General features: G+C 44.1%; 2 protein-coding genes and 1 long non-coding RNA gene across 4 annotated transcripts; 2 read left to right on the top strand and 1 right to left on the bottom strand.

Annotated features, from left to right (window-relative positions):
* Positions 1-4,159: 4,159 nt before the first annotated feature.
* LOC139063383 (uncharacterized) lies at positions 4,160-5,282 on the top strand. The gene is made up of 2 exons (XR_011516753.1): positions 4,160-4,390; positions 5,099-5,282. It is a non-coding gene; the product is annotated as an uncharacterized lncRNA (long non-coding RNA).
* A 262-nt stretch (positions 5,283-5,544) lies between these two features.
* LOC139063382 (spectrin alpha chain, non-erythrocytic 1-like) lies at positions 5,545-7,175 on the bottom strand. Its single transcript, XM_070545159.1, has 5 exons — positions 6,956-7,175; positions 6,440-6,532; positions 6,225-6,329; positions 6,000-6,149; positions 5,545-5,791 (listed from the first exon to the last, which is right to left on the bottom strand). Exons 2-5 carry the CDS (start codon positions 6,503-6,505, stop codon positions 5,714-5,716), a joined length of 399 nt encoding a protein of 132 aa, XP_070401260.1. The 5' UTR covers positions 6,506-6,532; positions 6,956-7,175; the 3' UTR covers positions 5,545-5,713.
* A 4,440-nt stretch (positions 7,176-11,615) lies between these two features.
* Positions 11,616-15,982, top strand: LOC139063298 (complement C1q-like protein 2). Of its 2 annotated transcripts, XM_070544696.1 has the most exons (5): positions 11,616-12,240; positions 12,320-12,361; positions 12,962-13,045; positions 13,476-13,607; positions 13,797-15,982. In XM_070544696.1, exons 1-5 carry the CDS (start codon positions 11,997-11,999, stop codon positions 14,078-14,080), a joined length of 786 nt encoding a protein of 261 aa, XP_070400797.1. In that variant the 5' UTR covers positions 11,616-11,996; the 3' UTR covers positions 14,081-15,982. The 2 variants fall into 2 exon arrangements, 1 of the variants encoding a protein (XP_070400797.1); XR_011516645.1 differs by lacking the exons at positions 11,616-12,240; positions 12,320-12,361; positions 13,476-13,607; positions 13,797-15,982 and adding an exon at positions 12,368-12,748 and having other exon boundaries at positions 12,962-13,469.
* Positions 15,983-20,304: the final 4,322 nt, after the last annotated feature.

Here is a 20,304-nt window from a genome sequence, read left to right as displayed (position 1 = left end):
ACTTTGGCTGAATAGTGCTTGTTCCTGTCTCCAATGTGGCGACACATCCATGAGCCGTCTGAGGAGAGTTCCAGAATCTCACATCCTCTTCAGCTCAGAAAGCGCCTATATGATTACGCACAAGCGTGACGCGTCAACCCGATCTCACAGTAAGACTGGGTTGGGCCTGTTCAGGTTTATGCAGACAATCTTTACATAGAATTGACTTACAGGTATAAAATTAATTCAGTAAAATATAAAGCATTTTATTTAAATATCCATTCATTATTTTACAAGCACAGAGAGCTGCATCAGATTCAGATCTTCCCGCATGCGCTCTGGTTCTGCGACGCGCTCCAAGCCAATCTCCACAACTTCAGCTCGCTGTGTACCTTATGTAGTACACGCTGACAGCGAGCTGCGCTGAGCAGTGTCCAGCTCAGATGTTCAGATGGGAATCTTTTCTTGAGTGATTTAGCTACATCTGCGATGTGCGTAGAATAAAATGTCAGTTCGTCTGCATGCGTTGGGGTAACTCTTTCTATTCTTTCTCCGTCAAAATAAACAGTCAAATACGGGAACTATCCGGTCAACACAACACAAGCCCTACTTTTAACTGTTCTGTTTTCTTGTGAAAATAGATCAAATTAAACTTGATTTACACCAGAGCCAGGCGCACTGCGCCGTTATCTCCGTCACTGTAAATGAGGGAAAAACAAAATGATCGGATCCTTTTCTGACCTTCCCCACCTACAAAGTTTAATTACAACAATCAAACGTGACAGAGCCTGGATTTGTATTCTGAACAGTCTAAACATGTTTTAAAAAGAAACGTATGACAAAAGTGGCACCTGCTCAGTAGAACCACCAACAGGGTGAAAAATATCAACATATTGTCGGCAGAGACGGGCTACAACTTCTGGATCAATTTTATATAAATCGTTTTATTGATTATCTTCTTATGAAAGATAACTTTGATGTACACGAGCGACCGGTACCGGCTGCTGTCACCTGTTGTGAGCAGCGCTCTGCTGTCTGAGGGTAGGCCCCGCCCACAACACCGCGGCTGCTGTGGCTTCCAGTGTTTTCTTTAAGCCGGGCGTACACTGTGCGACTTTTTCACTCGCAGCGTTCAGCTTCAGCTCAAACTGTACGACTTCCTCGCAGAGCAAATCTCACGAGTCATGTGCTCACACTGCACGACCCAGTTCTCGCATGCGACCTGACTGCTCACACTGTACGTCTGGTAGCAACACGTCGGCCCTAAAAATGTGCTAAAAATAGCAGTTTTTACTCAACACGTCAGAGTTTTTTGTCTTGTCTTGCCTGTTGTCCTTCGGGAGTGCTGCAGGAGGACACACAGGGATTTATGGGGGTTGGATGAGGAAAACGAAATAAAGAAAGTGAATCTGTGTTTTGTGATCAGTTTAATTTGACATGAACACGACAAACACGCTTTCTTGACAATCTTTGAGTAAAAAAAACGTGTAGAAACAAAAACGAACAGCGTGTGTTATTAGGGAAATAGCGAGCGACCGGCCGCCGGCGTTGATGCAGGATTGTGCGCGCATGCGCCGTGAGCGGTTCTGATGCTTTTTGGATCGTAGCTGCTCGCAGCTGCTCGCAGCGCCGCTTCAACACTGCGATACCCTCACGAGGGACGAGCGAAATATTAAACACACCAGAAGTCCCTGCGACCTCACGACTGCTGATCGGCGGCTGGTCACGTGGTGTTAATCGCCTCTCGTAACCCCCTGTACACTACACGACCGCTCGGCGCAAAACTCGCCCCGATGTCGTGGCTTCTCGCACGACTGGAAAATCGGCTTAAAAAAGTGAAAAAGTCGCACAGTGTACGCCCGGCTTTACTGTGGGAACGGGTAATAATGGCTCTTTGATGGGAACAGGTTGCCGACCCCTGGTTTAAGTGTTTCAATTTTTTTTTTTATGAATTTGATTAAAAATAAAGGAGCCCGGCCCGTGTCCGAGGTAATTACACAGTCATTGGCCTGAAGCTTGGGCCGGGCCGACCCGAGGGCCTAGGGCTTCAGTGCAGGGCTCTACTACAAGTTATGGCATGTGTCATTTCAGATACCATAAAATATTCAACAAAAAATCAAGATGCTGGAGGCTGTATTCTGAGAAGGTGGCAAAAGACTACTCCTACATCCCAGAGATCCAAACCATGATCGTCAACCAACGTTTGACATTCAAGAAAGGTCTTCCTCGACGCTACAAGCTAAGGCCTGAGGATCCAAGGCGTTACGGTTTGCTGTCCGGAGTCCCTGCACCATCAACAGAGGAACTTCTACAACACCTACAGACTTGCGGTGATGGTAAAATAAAACATTATCTGCCTTACATCTTCCACACAATAGTCCATTGCTAATCGAGTTTATTTTTTATTTACAGGTAAAACTTTGCCACAGACATAGGTGTTGGTGGAGGCAAGAGAAAACCCAAAACCTTCTTTGTTTTTGTTTCCTGTGTTTTTTGTTTGTTTGTTTGTTTTAAAATAAAAATATATTTTGGGGAAATAAGGACTAATAATTTAAAAATGTATGTAAAATGCTGGGGGTAGACATAAGTTTTTGTTGTTGTGCAGGAGTTTTAAAATTTATGGTATTTTTACAAATGCAACAGAGAGTTATGCTTTAGAACACTTTATTAGAGCATCAAACAAAATTTATAAAAAACAAACTTATGTAAAATATCAAATATATACATTTATTTACAATCGTCTTGGAATAAAACAAGTGTAGTTACCATTGGGGTCAGGGAATTTTTCCCTTATCCTCCAGACCACAGCTTGGGATTACTACTCTGCGCCCTCCACCAAGTTTTCCATGCTGCCATGCTACAAATTGTCTGTAAGCTGCATGGCGGAACTGTCTGTTGTCCTCACCAGGGTCTGGGTCATCATAAACCGCTCGAAACTCATTCCACAATGTTCTCGCCAGGCGAAGAACACCATTTTGCAAAATAAACTCCTCCATGTGTGGTACAGTTGAAAAAACATGTCTGGGGAGGCTGTTGGCAGCATTTCTTTTCCAAATCAGTTGGCATATCTCTGCAGTGGGAGCATACACACCATGAAGGTTGATTGGATGTTGGAGGTGTTGTGGCAGGTGGACCAGAGAGGGCAAGTACATCAAAGAGAACACCACTGTCTGTCCAGCACCATGGTAAGGACGTCAACAGCCTGCTGAGGGTTCAGGTTCTGTATGTGTTGCTGCAAAAGTGGAAAGAGGTGCTACAGCAACAGTTTTTAGGATCATTTAGTGTAATTTTGTTATGCTTACACGTTCAAAGTCTATTCGTTCTCTCGAGAGATCTTCATCTCCAAGGTCCACAGCTGAGTGTCTCGCACTTCTTCGGCCTCTAGACGCACCACGGCCTCTGGATGCACCACAGCTTTGAGTTGATTGTGGGCATCTCCTTTTTGCACCACGTCTTGAGGATGCAATGGGAGGTTCAAACTCTTCCTCAGAGGATTCCTCAATCACTGAACTCTAATTTGTATTAGAATAAAAAAAAATTATACTAATATAAAAAGTACTCTTGCATATTAATCAATTTTGACACAGATCAGGTTTACATCTAGTCAAAATTTGGGCTAAACCAACAATAACCAGAAACCCTATGAAAACAACCATGATTATAGGAGGACTACACAGAATGCAGTGTTTATTCATGATTTCCACATAAATTATATGCTTTGATATATTCATCCCATCTTGAATGGCAAAGCAATTAAAAATAAGCTAATTACTCGTAATAAAATGCTAACAATTTGATAGGATTAATTTTATTTACAATATAGATTGTCAACTGTTACTGGTATTTTAAAATATAAATATATTTATAGATATTCTTTATAAAATGCCTTTTGTAAACAGTAAGTGTTTAATGTGCTGGTTAAAAACAACTTTCTTACCTCAGATAACTCCAATGCTAACACTAGCTCAGCTCTATTACTAAGAAGCAATGCTGCTCTGGTGTTGACCATAGACTGTACATATACTGGACAATTCGATTCCATAGGCTTCAATAACACGTTATCTGTCCATAATGGGAGGTGTCCACCACCGCCATTTTGACCGTGTCACAGGTTCCGTCCAGCCCAGACAATTCCATAAAAGGGAAGAGAGGAGGCGCTGAAGGTGTGGCTGTAAGGCTGGGCTCGAGTGACGACACCCAGGCGAACTAGCTACGAGCTAACCTGAAGCTAACCCTGGCTAACCCAAAGCTAAAGCGGAGGTGGGAGCCGAGCTAACGGATGTAGCCACCTAGCTTCAACCCAACCGGAGCTAACTGGAACACCCATCGACCTGAACCTCACACGGAGTTTAGGTGGAGGTTTTCTGCGCCTGTTCGTGAGAAGTACCTGTATTAAAAAAGTTTTAAATCGGTAAGTTTATAATTTATTTCCGTAATGAATACATTTTGCTTTGAGCAAGTTTTCAGTACAGTTTTTTTCGGCGCTATCACTCCTGAGTCGCACCAGCCATTAAATGTATCATGAAGAAGAGAAAATATATTTAAGTCGTATTTTGGGGGGACATTTTATTATCTTTCTTACAAAATCCGAGACCAAGCGTTTCACATTGCAACACAAGCACCGGTAACCATAACAGAATGAACAGCCAGCAGAGGAGAGGATGGCGGTGTTTCAAACCCTCCCGGCCGGCGTGTAGAGCTCATTCCTGGGCTGGAGCCGGCCCTCAGCACCCCGCCACAGGCTCTAACAGATGCTGGCGGTGTTTCATATATTTCCAAAACGTAATACTTGTTTGTATCTTGTACAGCCAGCTAGCCTTTATTCTGGACTCAGTACAATTTACCAAAAGTAAAGAGACATTATACAGATGAAGTAAGCACAAGATAACTTACTGGAAGACACAGAGTTATCATCAGAACCAGAACAAGAGCCTGATAACAGTCATGTGAAAATAACAGTTAAAAAGTATGTATGTATAATAGAAATAAAAATATATTAGAATTAGTGTAACTCACTGTGATCCAAACAATAAATCAGCCATAGCTGATTAGTAAATATGACATGAGGTTTGGGAGTTTTTAAGTTTCATTCTTTTATTAAATTTTTTTTCCTCCATAGCCATTTGGATCATTGGGGACAGCTGAGTGAGGCGTGGTGCCCAGAGAGCTGCAGAGACAACCTTGGCCTCCCTGACGTCTGTGTCTCCTGGTTCGGTTGGGGCGGACCATCGACATACATACATGTGCCGACACTGTGCCCTGTTTTATAAAATGTAGTGTTAAAAATAAATGTTTTTGCTCAATTACTGGAATTTCTTTGGTTAAGACAAAAGTGAGGAATAATCATTTACAAGTTATTTGTACAACAGGCCCATTTTAAATCCCAACAGTTTCTTAGCAGACAATAGAAATGTGTTCTTTACTAACTTTACTTGGTTTGAAAATCTTACTAAAATAAACTTGAGTGCTGTATTGCAAAACCCAATCATACTTGTTATGTAAACATTAGCTTTGAAGATATTTTTTACAGATATATATTTGTGTGCAACAAAAACCAAACTTAAATAATTTGTCATTCTTTATTGAAAAACAACAAAATACAGGTATACAGAAGTGTGGGAAAATGATAATGTGAAAGTATTGCACTATAAATGAAGTGAGATGAGATGAAGGTGAGATGAAGGTGGACGCCAGCGGGCTGGACGCCGGACGAGGAAACCTGGAGACGGATCGCTCAGACAGGAAGGGAAGAGCTTCCTCTTACCTTGATGGAATTAAAGTTAGCCGTCGTCTGAACGCCCAACCGTACGGTCTGAGGTCAAAGGTCACAGGAAACACACACCAGTCAGCAGTCATACAGATGCATAAAGATAACTGTAGCCATGGCAACCAGCTGACATGTCCCCACTTTCACCAGCACCTGGTACCTGCCGGGTCACCTGAATTCCTGTGTGATGTCAGCACGGTCGGCCGTGACTGCTGCCATCAGAGGTGACCTCTGATCAGCTGAATGAACTCACCTTCCAGGGTGACGCCGTGTTAAGAGTCGGCTTCATCCTGTAAACAAACAAACAAACAAATGAGTGGTAACAAAAACACCACGTCTGGTTCTGGTGGAGGCGGAGGACAACATGCACCTTTCCAGGAGCAGAACCCAGATGTTCTTGTTGCTACAAACAGAGACGAGCAGAGTTAACAAACCAGGAAGTGAGAGGGACCAGCTGCTGCAGACAGGTGACGCTCACCTGAGCCTGAACCATAGGAGCCTCCTCAGCCATCAGACCTTCTGACTCCAGTTCAGATGCCACCTTGTTGATGTCCCTCAGGCGGGACTCGTTGGCCTTCAGGTCCTGCAGGACAAAAGCACCTGCTGATTATCTTGTTGCTGTCGGGTTAACAGGTCTGGTGTTAGAACGTGGTGGATAAGAATGTTCTGACGGGCCGAGGGCTCTGAACTCACCCTGCAGGACTGGGCCTGCTCCTTCAGGGCCTGGATGCTGCTGCCATAAGCCGACAGGTCCGACATCAGGGCCTCGTGCTTCTTCAGGAGAGCCTGTGGAGCAGAACATCAGAACCTTCAGCTCGTCTGACACAAGTGGAGCTTTCTCGCAGCGATGGTCCAATCGGATCCGCCACTGTAAAACAAACCCTGCTCAGTTCACCGCAGACGCAGCTCTGCGGGTGTTTAGTGGAAAAGCGTGAGCCTTCTGCCGGCTGCCACGTGTCATGGCTGCTCTGCAGCGGGAACACACATCACAGCTTGTAAACCGTTTGAAATAAGAGCGCCGGGAACACGTTTGTCATCACTTCCTGTGCGAGGCCAGCACTTCTACCCCTAACCCATGAGACGCTCAAACGAGCAACGATGTCTGGTAGACAACCGAAGGAAATGACAAATACAGAAACACTAATTATGAAGGACTGGAAAGAGAGCAAAGAAAAGCGATTGGAGTTTCTCAGGAAGGGACTTCCATACCTCGGCCAAGTCCTCGTCTTTCCCTTAGTCTGGACTTCCAACGATGGGCTCCTTCTCCCTCATCCAGGACTCGGCCTCATTAGCATCCGCAAAGTACTGCTGGGCCTGCAGAGAGTCCTCCAGGTCCTGCCTCCTCTGGGACGCCTTGGCCTTTAGCGTGTCCCAACGTCCATGAAGCTCTGACAGCTTAGTCTTCACCTCCTCACCAGCGAAGTGACCTGGACCCAAAAAAAGTGAGCCAGAACCTGCAGACACCTCAGAAACATGTCAGGACCAGACCTGCTCTACCTTCCTCCACCATGGTCTCTCCTTTCTGGGTGACAGCCTTGATGCGAGGTTCATGACCTGTGATCTCAGCCTGCAGAGCCTGGTGCTTCTTCAACAGGTTCTGGACACCAATCAGGTCCTTCCCTGAGGACACATGTTAGAGTTCAGCATTATGCAGTAGACAGACCAGTTTAACCCAGGGGTTTCTTTCTTCTACAATCTGCTCTTTAACTGTATTATTTCCTGCTATTTCAGCTGTTAACTTTATTTTTTCTCCAAGTGTTTTTCTCCCCAGAAGAAGCTACAACGATGTTCTGCTGAGCTGTGGTGGCCTCATGGAGGGGGCCATCGGCTAGCACACTGCTGCTAACCACTTAAACATTCTCCCTCTCCTGATAGTAACATTTTACTTTCTTTGATGTTGGATGTGCTAATACTAGTTTACCCGTTTAATTATAGATTCACTAGGATAAATACAATAAAGTTTATCTCTTGCCAAATAGAATATTTACTGTGGCGAGCCCGTGAAGAGGTGTAGGAGAATGCGACAAATTTGTCTGTTAAAAAGTCTGTTATGTACAAAAAACACAATATCATCACACTATTTTGGACCGATACATGACGGTCAGGTCCAGCTTGGGGAGAAAATATGACACGTCTTTCAGGATGGACTTCATCTTTGGTAGCTGGCGAAGCCGGGAAAAGCAGGATCTAACCACCTGGCTAATGTGGGAGTCCATCCGCATCTCTGGGTCCAAAACCACCCCCAGGTTAGTGATGGTTGGCTTCACTAAGCTGCAAAAACAGGGTTGCAGGACAGGACTAACTGCAGTGGGAAAGGGAGGAACAAATATTCCAGTTATAAATATTAAATATTTGAACAAATAAATATTTGTTAAAAGGAAGAAACTGATGATGACTTTAAGATTAGAGGAATGGAACCAACGATGGCCCTTTGTATCAAATTTGGATTAAAAAAATAGCTCATGATTTTATTTATGGATGGAATAAAAATACAGGTTGTAAGCATCTTCTCAGTATCTTCATGTTGCACGACTTTCCACAGCAGAAGGACACAAAAACTGCCAGAATTATGATTAGAAAGATTTACGTTTTAATCTCAGAATCCCAACTTTTCCCAGAATCTTCACATTATTCTATGAATTCAGAGAAAATATACATTTTTCAGAGGTCTCGCTCCCCTGTTGTGGATATTTCTCAAAATTCAACCATTTTTTCTTTTTAAAAGCTTTAGTAAGAGTTTGGACTCTAAACAAGTTTTACTTTGCAGACTGCTTGTCTAAACCTTCATCAGATCTGCTCATAATAAAACATTTGGGTTATATTTAATGCCCAGGAAGATGCTCTTCCTGGGCATTAAGTTATCAAAAACAGATAAAAGTATTTTTTACCATAATTTTAACTGCTATCAGCTGATAAAAATAATAAAAAACAGCCTGATCATTAAAGGGGTGTAAGTGAAACCGCGCGGATCACACAAACCATCATGCTGTCTATATGACTTTGAAAATATATAGTTTAATTACAGTTTGAGTTATTTGACATCTGTATAATGTTTATTATTTTGTTTTTTTCCCCTAAATGCCTAACGTTTTAGTTTTACATGAATATTAGTCATTCATCACAATACATAAAGTTACACATTTTAAATTTTAATAGGGGAAGACTGCAGGAGGGAGCGGTAAAATACAGAAATCCCCAGCAAAAACAAGAAACTTTACGAGTCTGATGAAACCCGCTGGAGTTCCTTCAGCAGGCCTGGTGGCAGCTACAATGGCCCAGTGGCTGTGCTTGGTCAATGTTATCGAGCTCAGTCCGGCTCGGCCGTGAACGAGCCGAGGCGACATCCTGCTCTGCTTAAGAAGAGGTGTTATTTTCCGCTTCAGAAGAAGCGTCCGTGTTTTACGCTTTCTCAGAGACATGTCACGTTGCTAAGTTGTTAGCGCCGCGCGCTAACACGTCAATAGTGCAGCATAGCCTGCTGGAGGTTTTAAGGGTTCAGATGAAAACACCCTACCACTCAGGCTGCTTACACATCGATATTAAGTTGTCGCTGTTGCGCTCACGCCGTAATACAGTATTAGATGCGGTTAAAGTCAGACATGAAAAACTCCACGAGCGGTCAGACCGCGCAGCAGCTAGGCGCAGCAAGTAGGCGCCGGATCGGTCAGGCTGCCCGGCCTGACCGCTGGGGATTACCGGATGGAAGAATGGACACAGAAGTCTCCCTCTTAGCGCTCCGTCATATTTCAACCCATTTTTATCTTAAATGCACTGGGTTTTACCCTATTACCCATCTAAATATGCCCTATTAATTATTTTACCGTATTTTACATTTAAATTTCATGGTTAAACAGTACATGCTACATGTTAAACTGATAGTTAGCTAGCTACTTCGGTAAACTCAGCTAGTTTAAAGGTGGCAGTGACATAAAATACGAATATAGATTTTAACTTACCGAAAAAAATGAAGTGGAGACTCCTTGGACGCTCTATTAGTGCAATTAATACCACTGCAAGTCATTTTGTCCAACAATTGCACCAATAATATCCAAAGAAGAATACACAAACACAGAGACTCAAAATGCCGGAGCAGTTTCCAAGCCAGACCGAGGCTGTACTGAGGCCTTTCCACGGAGCTAGCTCTGTGGTCACGTGGGTCTGAGGCGGCGGTCACGTGTGTCGGATGCTCATTAATTATACAGAATTTTAGGCTTTCAATACACTTAAACAGAAGAGTTAGAAAAAAATTCACCCCCCTCAGAGTTGTCATGAGTATAAACTAGATAATTTAGACAAAAAACATGTTTTGGCACCAGGCTGTAAACATGTTTATTTCTGCTGTGAAATCGGCATTTTTAACATGGGAGTCAATGAGGATTTGCTCGCTTCTGGCACCAGCCCCCAGCGGATGAGGGTGGAACTGCAATTTTTCTTACTTCCGGGATGGGACCATTTTCTGAGCGGCATTGTGGGGGCTTGGTGTTGACTCGGCTTGCACATTAGGAGGCGTGGCTTTCGGCTCTTTCAGGAAGGGCGGGGGAGTGAGCAACAGCCGTTCGAATTTAAAAATCTCCTCCTCCTCACCCTGACGGTGTCATCTTACGGATTGTGCCTTTAAGCAATGTTGATTATATATTTCTTCATCAAGTTGACGCAGTGATAGCTTGATCTTGTTGTATTGTTGTTGTGTCCCATTTTTTTGCCCTTTTGCTTTTTTTGTCTTTTTCTGCAGGTCTAGAAGCAGACTCTTGTTCATTATTGTTTATTTTTGTGGACCCCCCCCCCCCCCTCCCACCTTTTCTTTTCCTTTCTCTTTCACCTCTGTCTCCGTGTCTGGTCAGAATTACAAAGCATTCAAAAACAATAACAATAAAGTTTTAAGTATCAGGCGTGACATTAAAAGCAGACGCTTTAATGCTCCACCTGAGAGTAAATCTGTAAGGCTTGTCACTAGCATTCAGACATCAATTCTGCTTGCTTCACAGCCAGACAGGACACGGTAAAATATAAATAAATAAATTAATTAATTAGATTACTGCCCCGGACTGCAGCCAGCAACAGACCAGACCGCGTGAATCCAGAAACCAACAGTCTTATCTTCTTTATTCCTGTTTGCTGTGGCCCTCTCCATCCTCACTGGCTGAGCTGCAGCTATCTGCATTATCCTGACTAGCTGGCTTCACTCATGACTGCAGACAAAAAAAAGAGTAAATCATAAAAATACTGGTTAAAAGTATTGATTTTCTATCATTTTGAAGTTTTGCTTTAGCATTTTTAATTATTATGACATTAGTTGTAATTTTAACACCATGTATTTAATTGAAATAGGAGAAATATCAGATGTTTAATAAATCACAAACATTTGGAATGCTTTAATAAACTGTAAACCCTTAGTTTATACATAAAAAATGTGTCATGTCTCGTGGAACGTGTTTAACCCAAGACATGCAGTAATCTGACTCAACGAGCAGGTAGGAAAACTTAAAGTCTTTATTTATTTAACTGGAACAAAAGGTGCACAGGGAAGTCCTGTGGAGAAGGTGAGCAGTAGCTCGAGTCCATAAACGTTCGGGGAGAACGAGGTGCGGAAGCCGAGGTGAGCTCAAGTCAGTCCAGGGGTGATGAGGAAACAGGTTAGACAGCGGAAGGAATCCAACCAGGCACAGCGGAGGAGGATGGGACGTGGTGAAAATGTCCAGTCAGTAAAACAGCGAGTTGAGGCAGGTTGAATGAGATTCTGGAGAGAACAAACAACATCCAGGTTTCAGGGTAATCCAAAGAGTAATCAGAGCGGTCCAAGGTCAATAATCCAAAATATCCTAACTTCGAGTAACGAGTTCACAAAAACAAGGGCGAGTGGCTGGTACTACCTCTACAGAAGCAATCATCCGGCGTAATGAGATGTCACCATCCTCCTTTTATACCCGCGTCCCTGATTGGAGATGTTCTGCAGCTGCGGCGCCCTCCGCTGTCACCTGTGGAAAACCAGTCAGATAGAGTGAGATGGGGGTGATGTCACTCACCTCGGCTCAGGAACATCACAAAATGTTTATTTGGATGTTGAGGACAACACAAAAATTTGATGATGTGTAACTAAACTTCATTTTTTGATTCAACAAACAAGTACAAAGTCTCAAGTCCTTTTACCTTGTAGTATCACAGTAATATTTGAGCACGGCAAACAAAAGCTGCATTTAAGGCAGGAGTTCACACAGAAAGCACAAAGCTGACCTGCAGAGCCTGACAGGAAATGGATTTAACAGTGATTTTAACACTGTTGTTAATCTGCTCTCTTACTGAGGCTCAGCTTCAACAACAACCTGATCCTGACTCAAATTCATATTTGAAGCCAGCAGGTTCCCATGTAGAAGAAGGAAATCCCTCAGAGCACCAACAAACATGTACACAGGACATCAATGCTGTGCTGAGAGAGATGAGCGCCTCGCTGGCTGGACTGAAGGTGGAGGTGAAGTACTTACAGAAAGAAAATGAAGGTATGTTGACTAAGTACAGCTAGAGTAACTTAATAGAAATAATACTGATGCTTGATCTTTTTTTCCTAAACACTAACAGCTAAAACACGAGAACTGGAGCTGCTGAAGCAACAGGACCAAGGTATTGGAAATGATGAAAAAAACAGTAGATGTAAAAGTTACAAATCAGAAATAAGAAGAGCCTTTTTACTTGTAAGTGCTACTTTTGGTTACCGTTTAAAAACCAGTTAATTGTTTTCTTAATTTTCTAGCAAATAAAAAAGAACTGGAGTCACTAAAGAGAGAGCTGGACAAGTTGAAGCAACAGGACCAAGGTATTGGAAACGATGAAAAAAAACAGTAGATGTAAAAGTTACAAATCAGAAATAAGAAGAGCCTTTTTACTTGTAAGTGCTACTTTTGGTTACCGTTTAAAAACCAGTTAATTGTTTTCTTAATTTTCTAGCAAATAAAAAAGAACTGGAGTTACAAAAGAGAGAGCTGGACAAGTTGAAGCAACAGGACCAAGGTATTTACTGTTCATCATTTATTGTTAAGTAAACTAATGGCTTTTTAAAACATTACACATCTATATTAATCAGGACAAAAACAAAACAAACAATGTTCATCTTTAAAAGACCCTAGTCAGATTGTTCATGTATAATGTACAGTGAAAGCTGTCTGGTTTTATTTATTTATTTGTTTTTTGCCATCTTATTGTTTTTGCTTTCTGTAATTTCAGCTCATGAAGGAGAACTGATCACCATTAAAGCCTCCGCAAACATCACTGAAAACCAAGTGGAGGCTCTGAGGAGAGAAGGAGAAGGTTTGTTAACCCTCTGGAGGCAGATGTTGCAGATTTGCATTGTTAAAACCTACCTACCTGGTTACTCCACAAACATATTTCATGAGCAGTTTTTAACTCAGAAGTAGCCCTGAAGGACTTAGTTGTTCGTCCTTTTATCAAAACTTATTTTGAGCCTGAGAGAGTTAATATACTGCAGATATACCGGTGGTGCTCTCTCTCTCTCTCTCTCTCTCTCTCCCTCTCTCTCTCTCTCTCTCTCTCTCTCTCTCTGTCTGTGTGTGTGTGTGTGCGTGTGTGTGTGTGTGTGTGTGTGAATTACTGAATTCTAAAAAGGTTTTAGAACTGGACAATGGTTTAGCTCATTCAAAAATTTCATCAATACTATTTTAGTGAGACTAAACCTCTATATGCATAATTCTGAGAAACTAATAAAGTTTTTGTCTCTCAGTGAAACAAGTGGCTTTCTCAGCCTCTCTGATGGACTCAGGCTCAGGAGATGTTGGACCTTTTAATGCAAAAACACCTCTGGTCTTCAGACGTGTTGTTACTAATATTGGAAATGCCTACAACCCAAATACAGGTACTCAGTTCACTAAATACTAGTAATAATACATTCATACATCTTCTGTTACTCCAGTAAGAACTGAGGGGAACTGTTTTTATCTCCAGTCCATCATGGACGTGTAACACCCTCCTTCCCTCACACTCAGTGAAAATTTAGACTAGCCACATAACCTAACATGCATGTTTTCATAAAACAATTTTACAGGTTTTTTCATCGCACCTGTGAGAGGAGTCTATCACTTTGTGTTCCACATACATGGACATGGACATGCTTCACATCCTACAGCAGCCATGTTGTTTAAGAATGGAGAAAAGACCTTCATTGCATACGAGTATCAGCCTTCCTATTTTGCTAGCACTGCCAACAGTGTCACACTGCTGTTGGAGGTTGGAGATGTTGTGTTTCTGCGTCAGTGGGAAAATACAAGGGTGTTTGACAGTGACAACCATCACACCACCTTCAGTGGTCACTTGGTTTTCACCATGTGAGCAACAAAAGTTAGAAAATCAGATGTTTTATTAGATCATTTCACACATTCAGCTAATTTATACATATTCATCACCCTCCCCCCCCCCAGCATAGAAATGAACAGCCACTTTTCTGATGAGCTAGTTTGTTTGATCTAAACCAGACAAATTAGCAGCAAATCAAATCAGCTCAACTTGCCTAATTTATTTCTTTTTACCTTGCAAAGATTTTATTTAGCTCCATAGAAACTGATGGTCATATACTGCTCAATTCATAGAAATGAACATGATGAATGACTTTCTGTATGTGCTTGTTTTTATGTTTTAAAGCGCAAAGTAAAATCCTCATTTAAGTAAACTGCATTTGTAACAAATAGTGATGTGTCGGTCGCGAACGAACCGACTCTATGAAGTGAACGACGTGAGCCGGTTCGTCATTGGGAGCCGTCCCCCCTTCCCCTCTTGTCTTGGTGAAAGCCACAGGCGATTGGTCAACATGTGCAACTGCGTGTCCAGACTGTCCACACACAGATCAGTAGGGGCGGGGAAGAGGGAGGATCAGACTCAGACACACAACAGAGCACATACGGGCGGAGGGAGATGAGAGGGAATGAGGAGGAAAAAGGCAAGCGAGAGAGAGGAGAGTGCGACGAAGACGGTGAGAAAATGAGTGACAAAAAGTTGAGATTTCTGAAAGTGTTCAGTTAATAAATCCATATAAAGCATAAATATTTGGTATATAGCATTTTTTACATTAGTAAATCATTTTACATATAGTTGTGCATTATTTTTTGTGATAAATTTACTTTACGCAACAGAAACTCCCAGGAGCCACTTGGTAGCCGAAAGAGCAGGCTCTTTTTGGTGAGCTGAGCCAAAAGAACCGGCTCTCTAAAAAGAGCCGCAATTCCCATCACTAGTAACAAAACTGAATCCAGCCTAAACCCCTTCTGTTTAATTAGTTTGGAATAATTTGTAGGTGTGGTGCTGGAATTTCAGCCGTAGTGCAGTGCCACACCTGGGAAACACCGACTACTTTATGAAACAGCTGAACGTCACTACGGCCCCATTACTCGGAATGGAACCCTTTCTCACGGTGCAAAATTAACACCAACCCAAAATAACACCCAGCAACTAACACCCAGCAACTAACTACAACATCCAACAAAACCCAACCCTAGCAGTAAACTCCCCAACAAAACACATGAAAGCACACCAAAATAGAAATAATCAACTGAAAACCGGCTACCCACAATGCACCTTGCCCATGGATGGTGAACATGTGCATTGGCCTTTGTTTGGGCAGCCAGCTCATGTGGCTATCACGTTGGGCAATACGGTATCAGCAGAGGGACAAAACTCTTTGAATTTACTCAACAATGTTATGTTGACATAGCTCAATGGTTTTGTGTAGAAACAGAAATTAACAGTATTGCATTACAATTGCTCAAGCACATTACCAATCTTTGCAAAATCAAGTTTATTAAGTAGATACAACAAAACGCACTTTATTAAAAGCAGCAATAGGCAGAGTTCGTTTTTTTGGGTGTAGGTGTCACGTCTCGTGTCTCCTGCATCCCTCTTGTCTCCTTCCCTGGCTGTGTAATTTAGATTCATTCTAGTTCTTGTCTCTTTCATTTCCTAAATATCCAGTTTTCAGTCAATATTAGACAGGCATCTTCTCTGGTCGTTTTTAAGTCCCTCCTCAAGAGTCAATATTATTCACTGGCTTTTAACACTGACTGATTATTCTTATCCACTCCTGTTTTTAAGCAGTGTTGAGTTTAATTTATTTTACAATGTTTTCGTATGTTTTAATATATTATCCATGTTTTTATTGTTTTTAATTATGTCGCTATGTTTTTATCTGTGTGTGAAGCACTTTGGTCGAAAGTACTTCACAAATAAATGTGTTGGATAGTGTTTCTAGTTTATTCTGGTGCTTCAGTTGTCATGTATGTTGTTTAGGTATTTTCTCCCCAGCCCTACTGTGTCTCCAGTTCTGTAATTTCAGGTTAAGTAGTTCACTTATCTTTAGTTTTCTTAGATTTATTCTCCAGCCCTCCAGTTTGTTGCTCACTGGTTTTTGTTCTTCAGTTCAATTAAGTTCAGGCGTTTTTAGTGTTTGTGTTTCCCTTTGCAACCTTTTAGTCCATCTTAGTTCATTGTGTTCAATTTCATCATGTTAGTTTCAGCCTTCTGCTTATTTTACCTCCCCAGTCAGTTCATTGGCCACACCTGCTCCCAGTCTCCTTGACCACCTTTCCTGTGTATAAAACCTTGGGTGTTTCTCAATGTCAAGGGACCTTGCCTTGCGAGGCCAGGCGCCTTGCTTACAAGGACACTGTCCTTCCTTAGTCAAAGAAAACGGTTAAATGGAGCAGACCTGCATCAAGTGACCGCGGCTTCCACGGTGGCCATGTAACTTCACGTGACACCAGAGGCGGAGCTGGCCTAAATGGCGCCCTGTGCGAGATCCCCCTGTTGTATCCCTGGAGATACAACATCCAGCTCCTGGCCACCTTCTCACCACTTGTCAAAGTTCTACTGAAACAGTGATGATGACAACACCTGCCATCGCCTCCATCCCTGGGAAATATGAAAGTAGTTGGCACCTTAGTAGGTCCTCTTCGAACTAGCTCTGTGCGTATGCTGTCGGTAATTGGTGATGGCCACTTGGCTGGGTCTGAAGAAAGAGGCTCATCATCACCTTCAATGGGACTCATTGGTTGATCGTTCAGGCTTCTCTATTGACAGAAAACAGAAGCATAACTCAACACATTGCTATGTGGACCATTTCACATATTCTATTAAAATACAATATGTGACATTCAAATTTCTCTAATGTTTGCAGGACACAAACACACACACACACACACACACACACACACACACACACACACACACACACACACACACACACACACACACACACACACACACACACACACACTTGTGCAAAACTTACCTGACGTATCTTGTTGGGGAGATGTGGCAGCTGGCTGTCCCTCATCAAGTTCACATATACTGGTAGGTCTCTCTATTGACAGAAAATGGAAGCATAACTCACCACATTGCTATATGGAACAATTCCCATATTCTGTGAAAATACTATTTAAATGTCTATAGCTAAATGTTTGCTGGACAGGGTTAGGGCAAGGCAAAAGAATTGGAGTTGCAAAAGTGTGAGCTGGACAAGTTAAAGCAACAAGACCAAGATATTTACTCTTCATCGTCCACTAGTACATGTTTATCTTCTGAAATAACTAATGACCCATAACCCTAACCCTAACCCATAATCAGCATTGTTTAACTGAACAATCACACGATAATAAGTCACAGTGCATTAAGTGCCCACCATAGTCTTAAGACCTGTGTTGAACGTGCCCAAGCCCATACTTTTGAGAGCACCATGTGAGCACCTGTGTGTGTACACGCGCTTGTTTATGTAAGGTTTCTCTATAGGAGCGTCCAATAGAGAGTGTGAGGGACCACAGATCTGCCCCCCAAAGATGTGTAAGAGATGGAGGTAGCTCCAAGTCCCAGAGAACCAGAAAAGCCCCAGCCCACCTCGAGAGGTGCAGAGGATCGCCCTGGGGGGCCACAACTAGCAGCCGGCAGAGTCCCGGGAGATATCAGCGCAGGGTCCGAAATTAACACTCGCCACTCGCCAAATGCGAGCAAATTGCTCCATTTGGCGAGTAAATTTTTTAGCTCTACCTGCCACCTGGTGAGTAAATGTTTGCACCAAATTAGTTATGTTTATCAGTCATCTTCCATGGATTTCTGATACTCCTCCCGCCTGCATGCAACGTACACAAACGTACGCGAAACGTGAGCGCCGCATCCAACGTAATTTCCACCTATCCCATTAAATCAGTTTATCAAGTTAGCAGTTAGCTTCGTGTTAAAACTAGCGGTGAAATGTGGCGGTTTTTAACTGGAGTCAGCCAGCCTTCCAAAAGAAAACTCGTCGAACTGGAAGAAAAACCACCAGGACCAGTGGCAACCAGAAGATTTTGTGAGAAGTTGCGAACCGGAGATGGCGGAGTCGTGAGACAATGGCTACATTATGATGGCCACATAGCGTTGCTGCCTTTCACAGACAACTGTCCCTCGGCATTCTTCAAATATCCAAAAAATGCCCATATTTCCGACTTTGTCTTCGAGGGATAATAAATGTCCCAAGTGCTGCCGTCTCCTCCTGCCATTATTTCAGCTTTAGCTTAAAGAAAGTTTTGGTCGTAAACAACAAAGTGCGCATGTGCCGCCGGCCACTTCAGCGGATGATACGGTGGCTGGTAAGGGTCACAGCGCCTACACCGCAGCCACGGTAATCCACAGAGCTAATATATATATTTTTAAAAACAAGACGGTTATTATTATTGTCAACTTTTTTACCAGGGTTTACCGCTACACCGGTTACCGTGACAACCCTAGCCCTGACACACTTTCAGATATTCTCATGGTGCAGCTGTGTTCTCCAGAGATCAAGGACTATGACCCAAATGAGGCTGTAATGCTTTGGTACAAAGACGGTGTTAGATGCAGGAGGCCAGACTTCATGGACAGAGAAAACAAGGAGTCTGACTAGATTTCAATGAAAGAGTTCATAAAAACCGAAGAGTCGGAGTACCCGGCCCGGAGGGTTACCGGGGTCCCACCCTGGAGCCAGGCCTGGGGTTGGGGCCCGTGAGCGAGCGCCTGGTGGCCGGGCTTTCGCCCATGGGGCCCGGCCGGGCCCAGCCCGAACCGGATACATGGGCTCGTCCAACTGTGGACCCACCACCTGCAGGAGGAACATGAAGGGTCCGGTGCAATGTGAATCGGGTGGCAGACCAAGGCGGGAGCCTTGGCGGTCCAATCCCCGGACAAGAAAACTAGTTTTTGGGACATGGAACGTCACCTCGCTGGCGGGGAAGGAGCCGGAGCTTGTGGCAGAGGTTGAGCGGTACCGGCTAGATATAGTCGGACTCACCTCGACACATTGCATTGGCTCTGGAACCCGAGACCTGGAGAGGGGTTGGACACTCTACTTTGCTGGAGTTGCTCCGGGTGAGAGGCGGAGGGCTGGGGTTGGCTTTTTGTTAGCCCCGAGACTCTCTGCCTGTGTGTTGGGGTTTACCCCGGGGGACAAGAGGGTAGCTTCCTTGCGCCTTCGGGTCGGGGAACGGGTCCTGACTGTTGTTTGTGCTTATGGGCCAAATATCAGTTCAGAGTACCCACCCTTTTTGGAGTCCCTGGGACGAGTGCTAGATAGTGCTCCCTCAGGGGACTCCATGGTCCTGCTGGGGGACTTCAATGCTCACGTGGGCAATGACAGCTTGACCTGGAGGGGTGTGATTGGGAGGAACGGCCCACCTGATCAGAACTCGAGCGGTGTTTTGTTATTGGACTTCTGTGCAAGCCGCAGTTTGGCCTTAACGAACACCATGTTCGAACATAAGGATGCCCACCGGTACACTTGGTACCAGGGCAGCCTAGGTCACAGGTCGATGATAGATTTTGTAGTCGTATCATCTGACCTGCGGCCGTATGTTTTGGACACCCGAGTGAAGAGAGGGGCGGAGCTGTCAACTGATCACCACCTGGTGGTGAGTTGGATCAGATGGCAAGGGAACATGCCGCGTAGACCTGGCAGACCCAAACGCATAGTGAGGGTCTGCTGGGAACGCCTGGCAGAAGAACCTGTCAAGACGGTCTTCAACTCCCACCTCCGGCAGAGCTTTGACCACGTCCCGAGAGCAGTGGGGGACATTGAGTCCGAGTGGGCCTTGTTCCACTCTGCGATTGTCGAGGCGGCTGTTGCTAGCTGTGGTCGTAAGGTGGCCGGTGCCAGTCGTGGTGGCAACCCCCGTACCCGCTGGTGGACACCAGAGGTTCGGGGAGCCGTCAGGCTGAAGAAGGAGGCCTACAGGGCGTGGCTGGTCTGTGGGTCTCCGGAGGCAGCAGACAGGTACCGGATAGCCAAGCGGGGTGCAGCAGTGGCAGTTGCCGAGGCAAAATCTCGGGCGTGGGAGGAGTTTGGTGAGGCCATGGAGAAAGACTATCGATCGGCTCCAAAGAGGTTCTGGCAAACTGTCCGGCGCCTCAGGAGAGGAAGGCAGCAACTCGCTCACACTGTTTACAGTGGGGATGGGGAGCTGCTGACGTCAACTGAGGCTATAGTCGGACGGTGGAAGGAATACTTTGAGGAGCTCCTCAATCCCACCAATGCGCATTCCGAGGAGGAACCAGAGCTGGGA

The sequence above is a fragment of the Nothobranchius furzeri genome, chromosome 15, assembly GCF_043380555.1.
Source record: "Nothobranchius furzeri strain GRZ-AD chromosome 15, NfurGRZ-RIMD1, whole genome shotgun sequence".
Lineage (NCBI taxonomy): Eukaryota > Metazoa > Chordata > Actinopteri > Cyprinodontiformes > Nothobranchiidae > Nothobranchius > Nothobranchius furzeri.
This window is presented reverse-complemented; position numbering and strand designations above follow the sequence as displayed.

Excerpts from the sequence above, each read along its gene's own strand:
- LOC139063382 (XM_070545159.1), bottom strand. The coding sequence starts at position 6,505 with ATGTCGGACCTGTCGGCTTATGGCAGCAGCATCCAGGCCCTGAAGGAG. Across the intron at positions 6,330-6,439 it reads AGCAGGCCCAGTCCTGCAGG|GACCTGAAGGCCAACGAGTC; the intron begins GTGAGTTCAGAG and ends TTTGTCCTGCAG. Across the intron at positions 5,792-5,999 it reads ACACGGCGTCACCCTGGAAG|ACCGTACGGTTGGGCGTTCA; the intron begins GTGAGTTCATTC and ends CTTTGACCTCAG.
- LOC139063298 (XM_070544696.1), top strand. The coding sequence starts at position 11,997 with ATGGATTTAACAGTGATTTTAACACTGTTGTTAATCTGCTCTCTTACT. Across the intron at positions 12,362-12,961 it reads GCTGAAGCAACAGGACCAAG|CTCATGAAGGAGAACTGATC; the intron begins GTATTGGAAATG and ends CTGTAATTTCAG. Across the intron at positions 13,608-13,796 it reads TGCCTACAACCCAAATACAG|GTTTTTTCATCGCACCTGTG; the intron begins GTACTCAGTTCA and ends ACAATTTTACAG.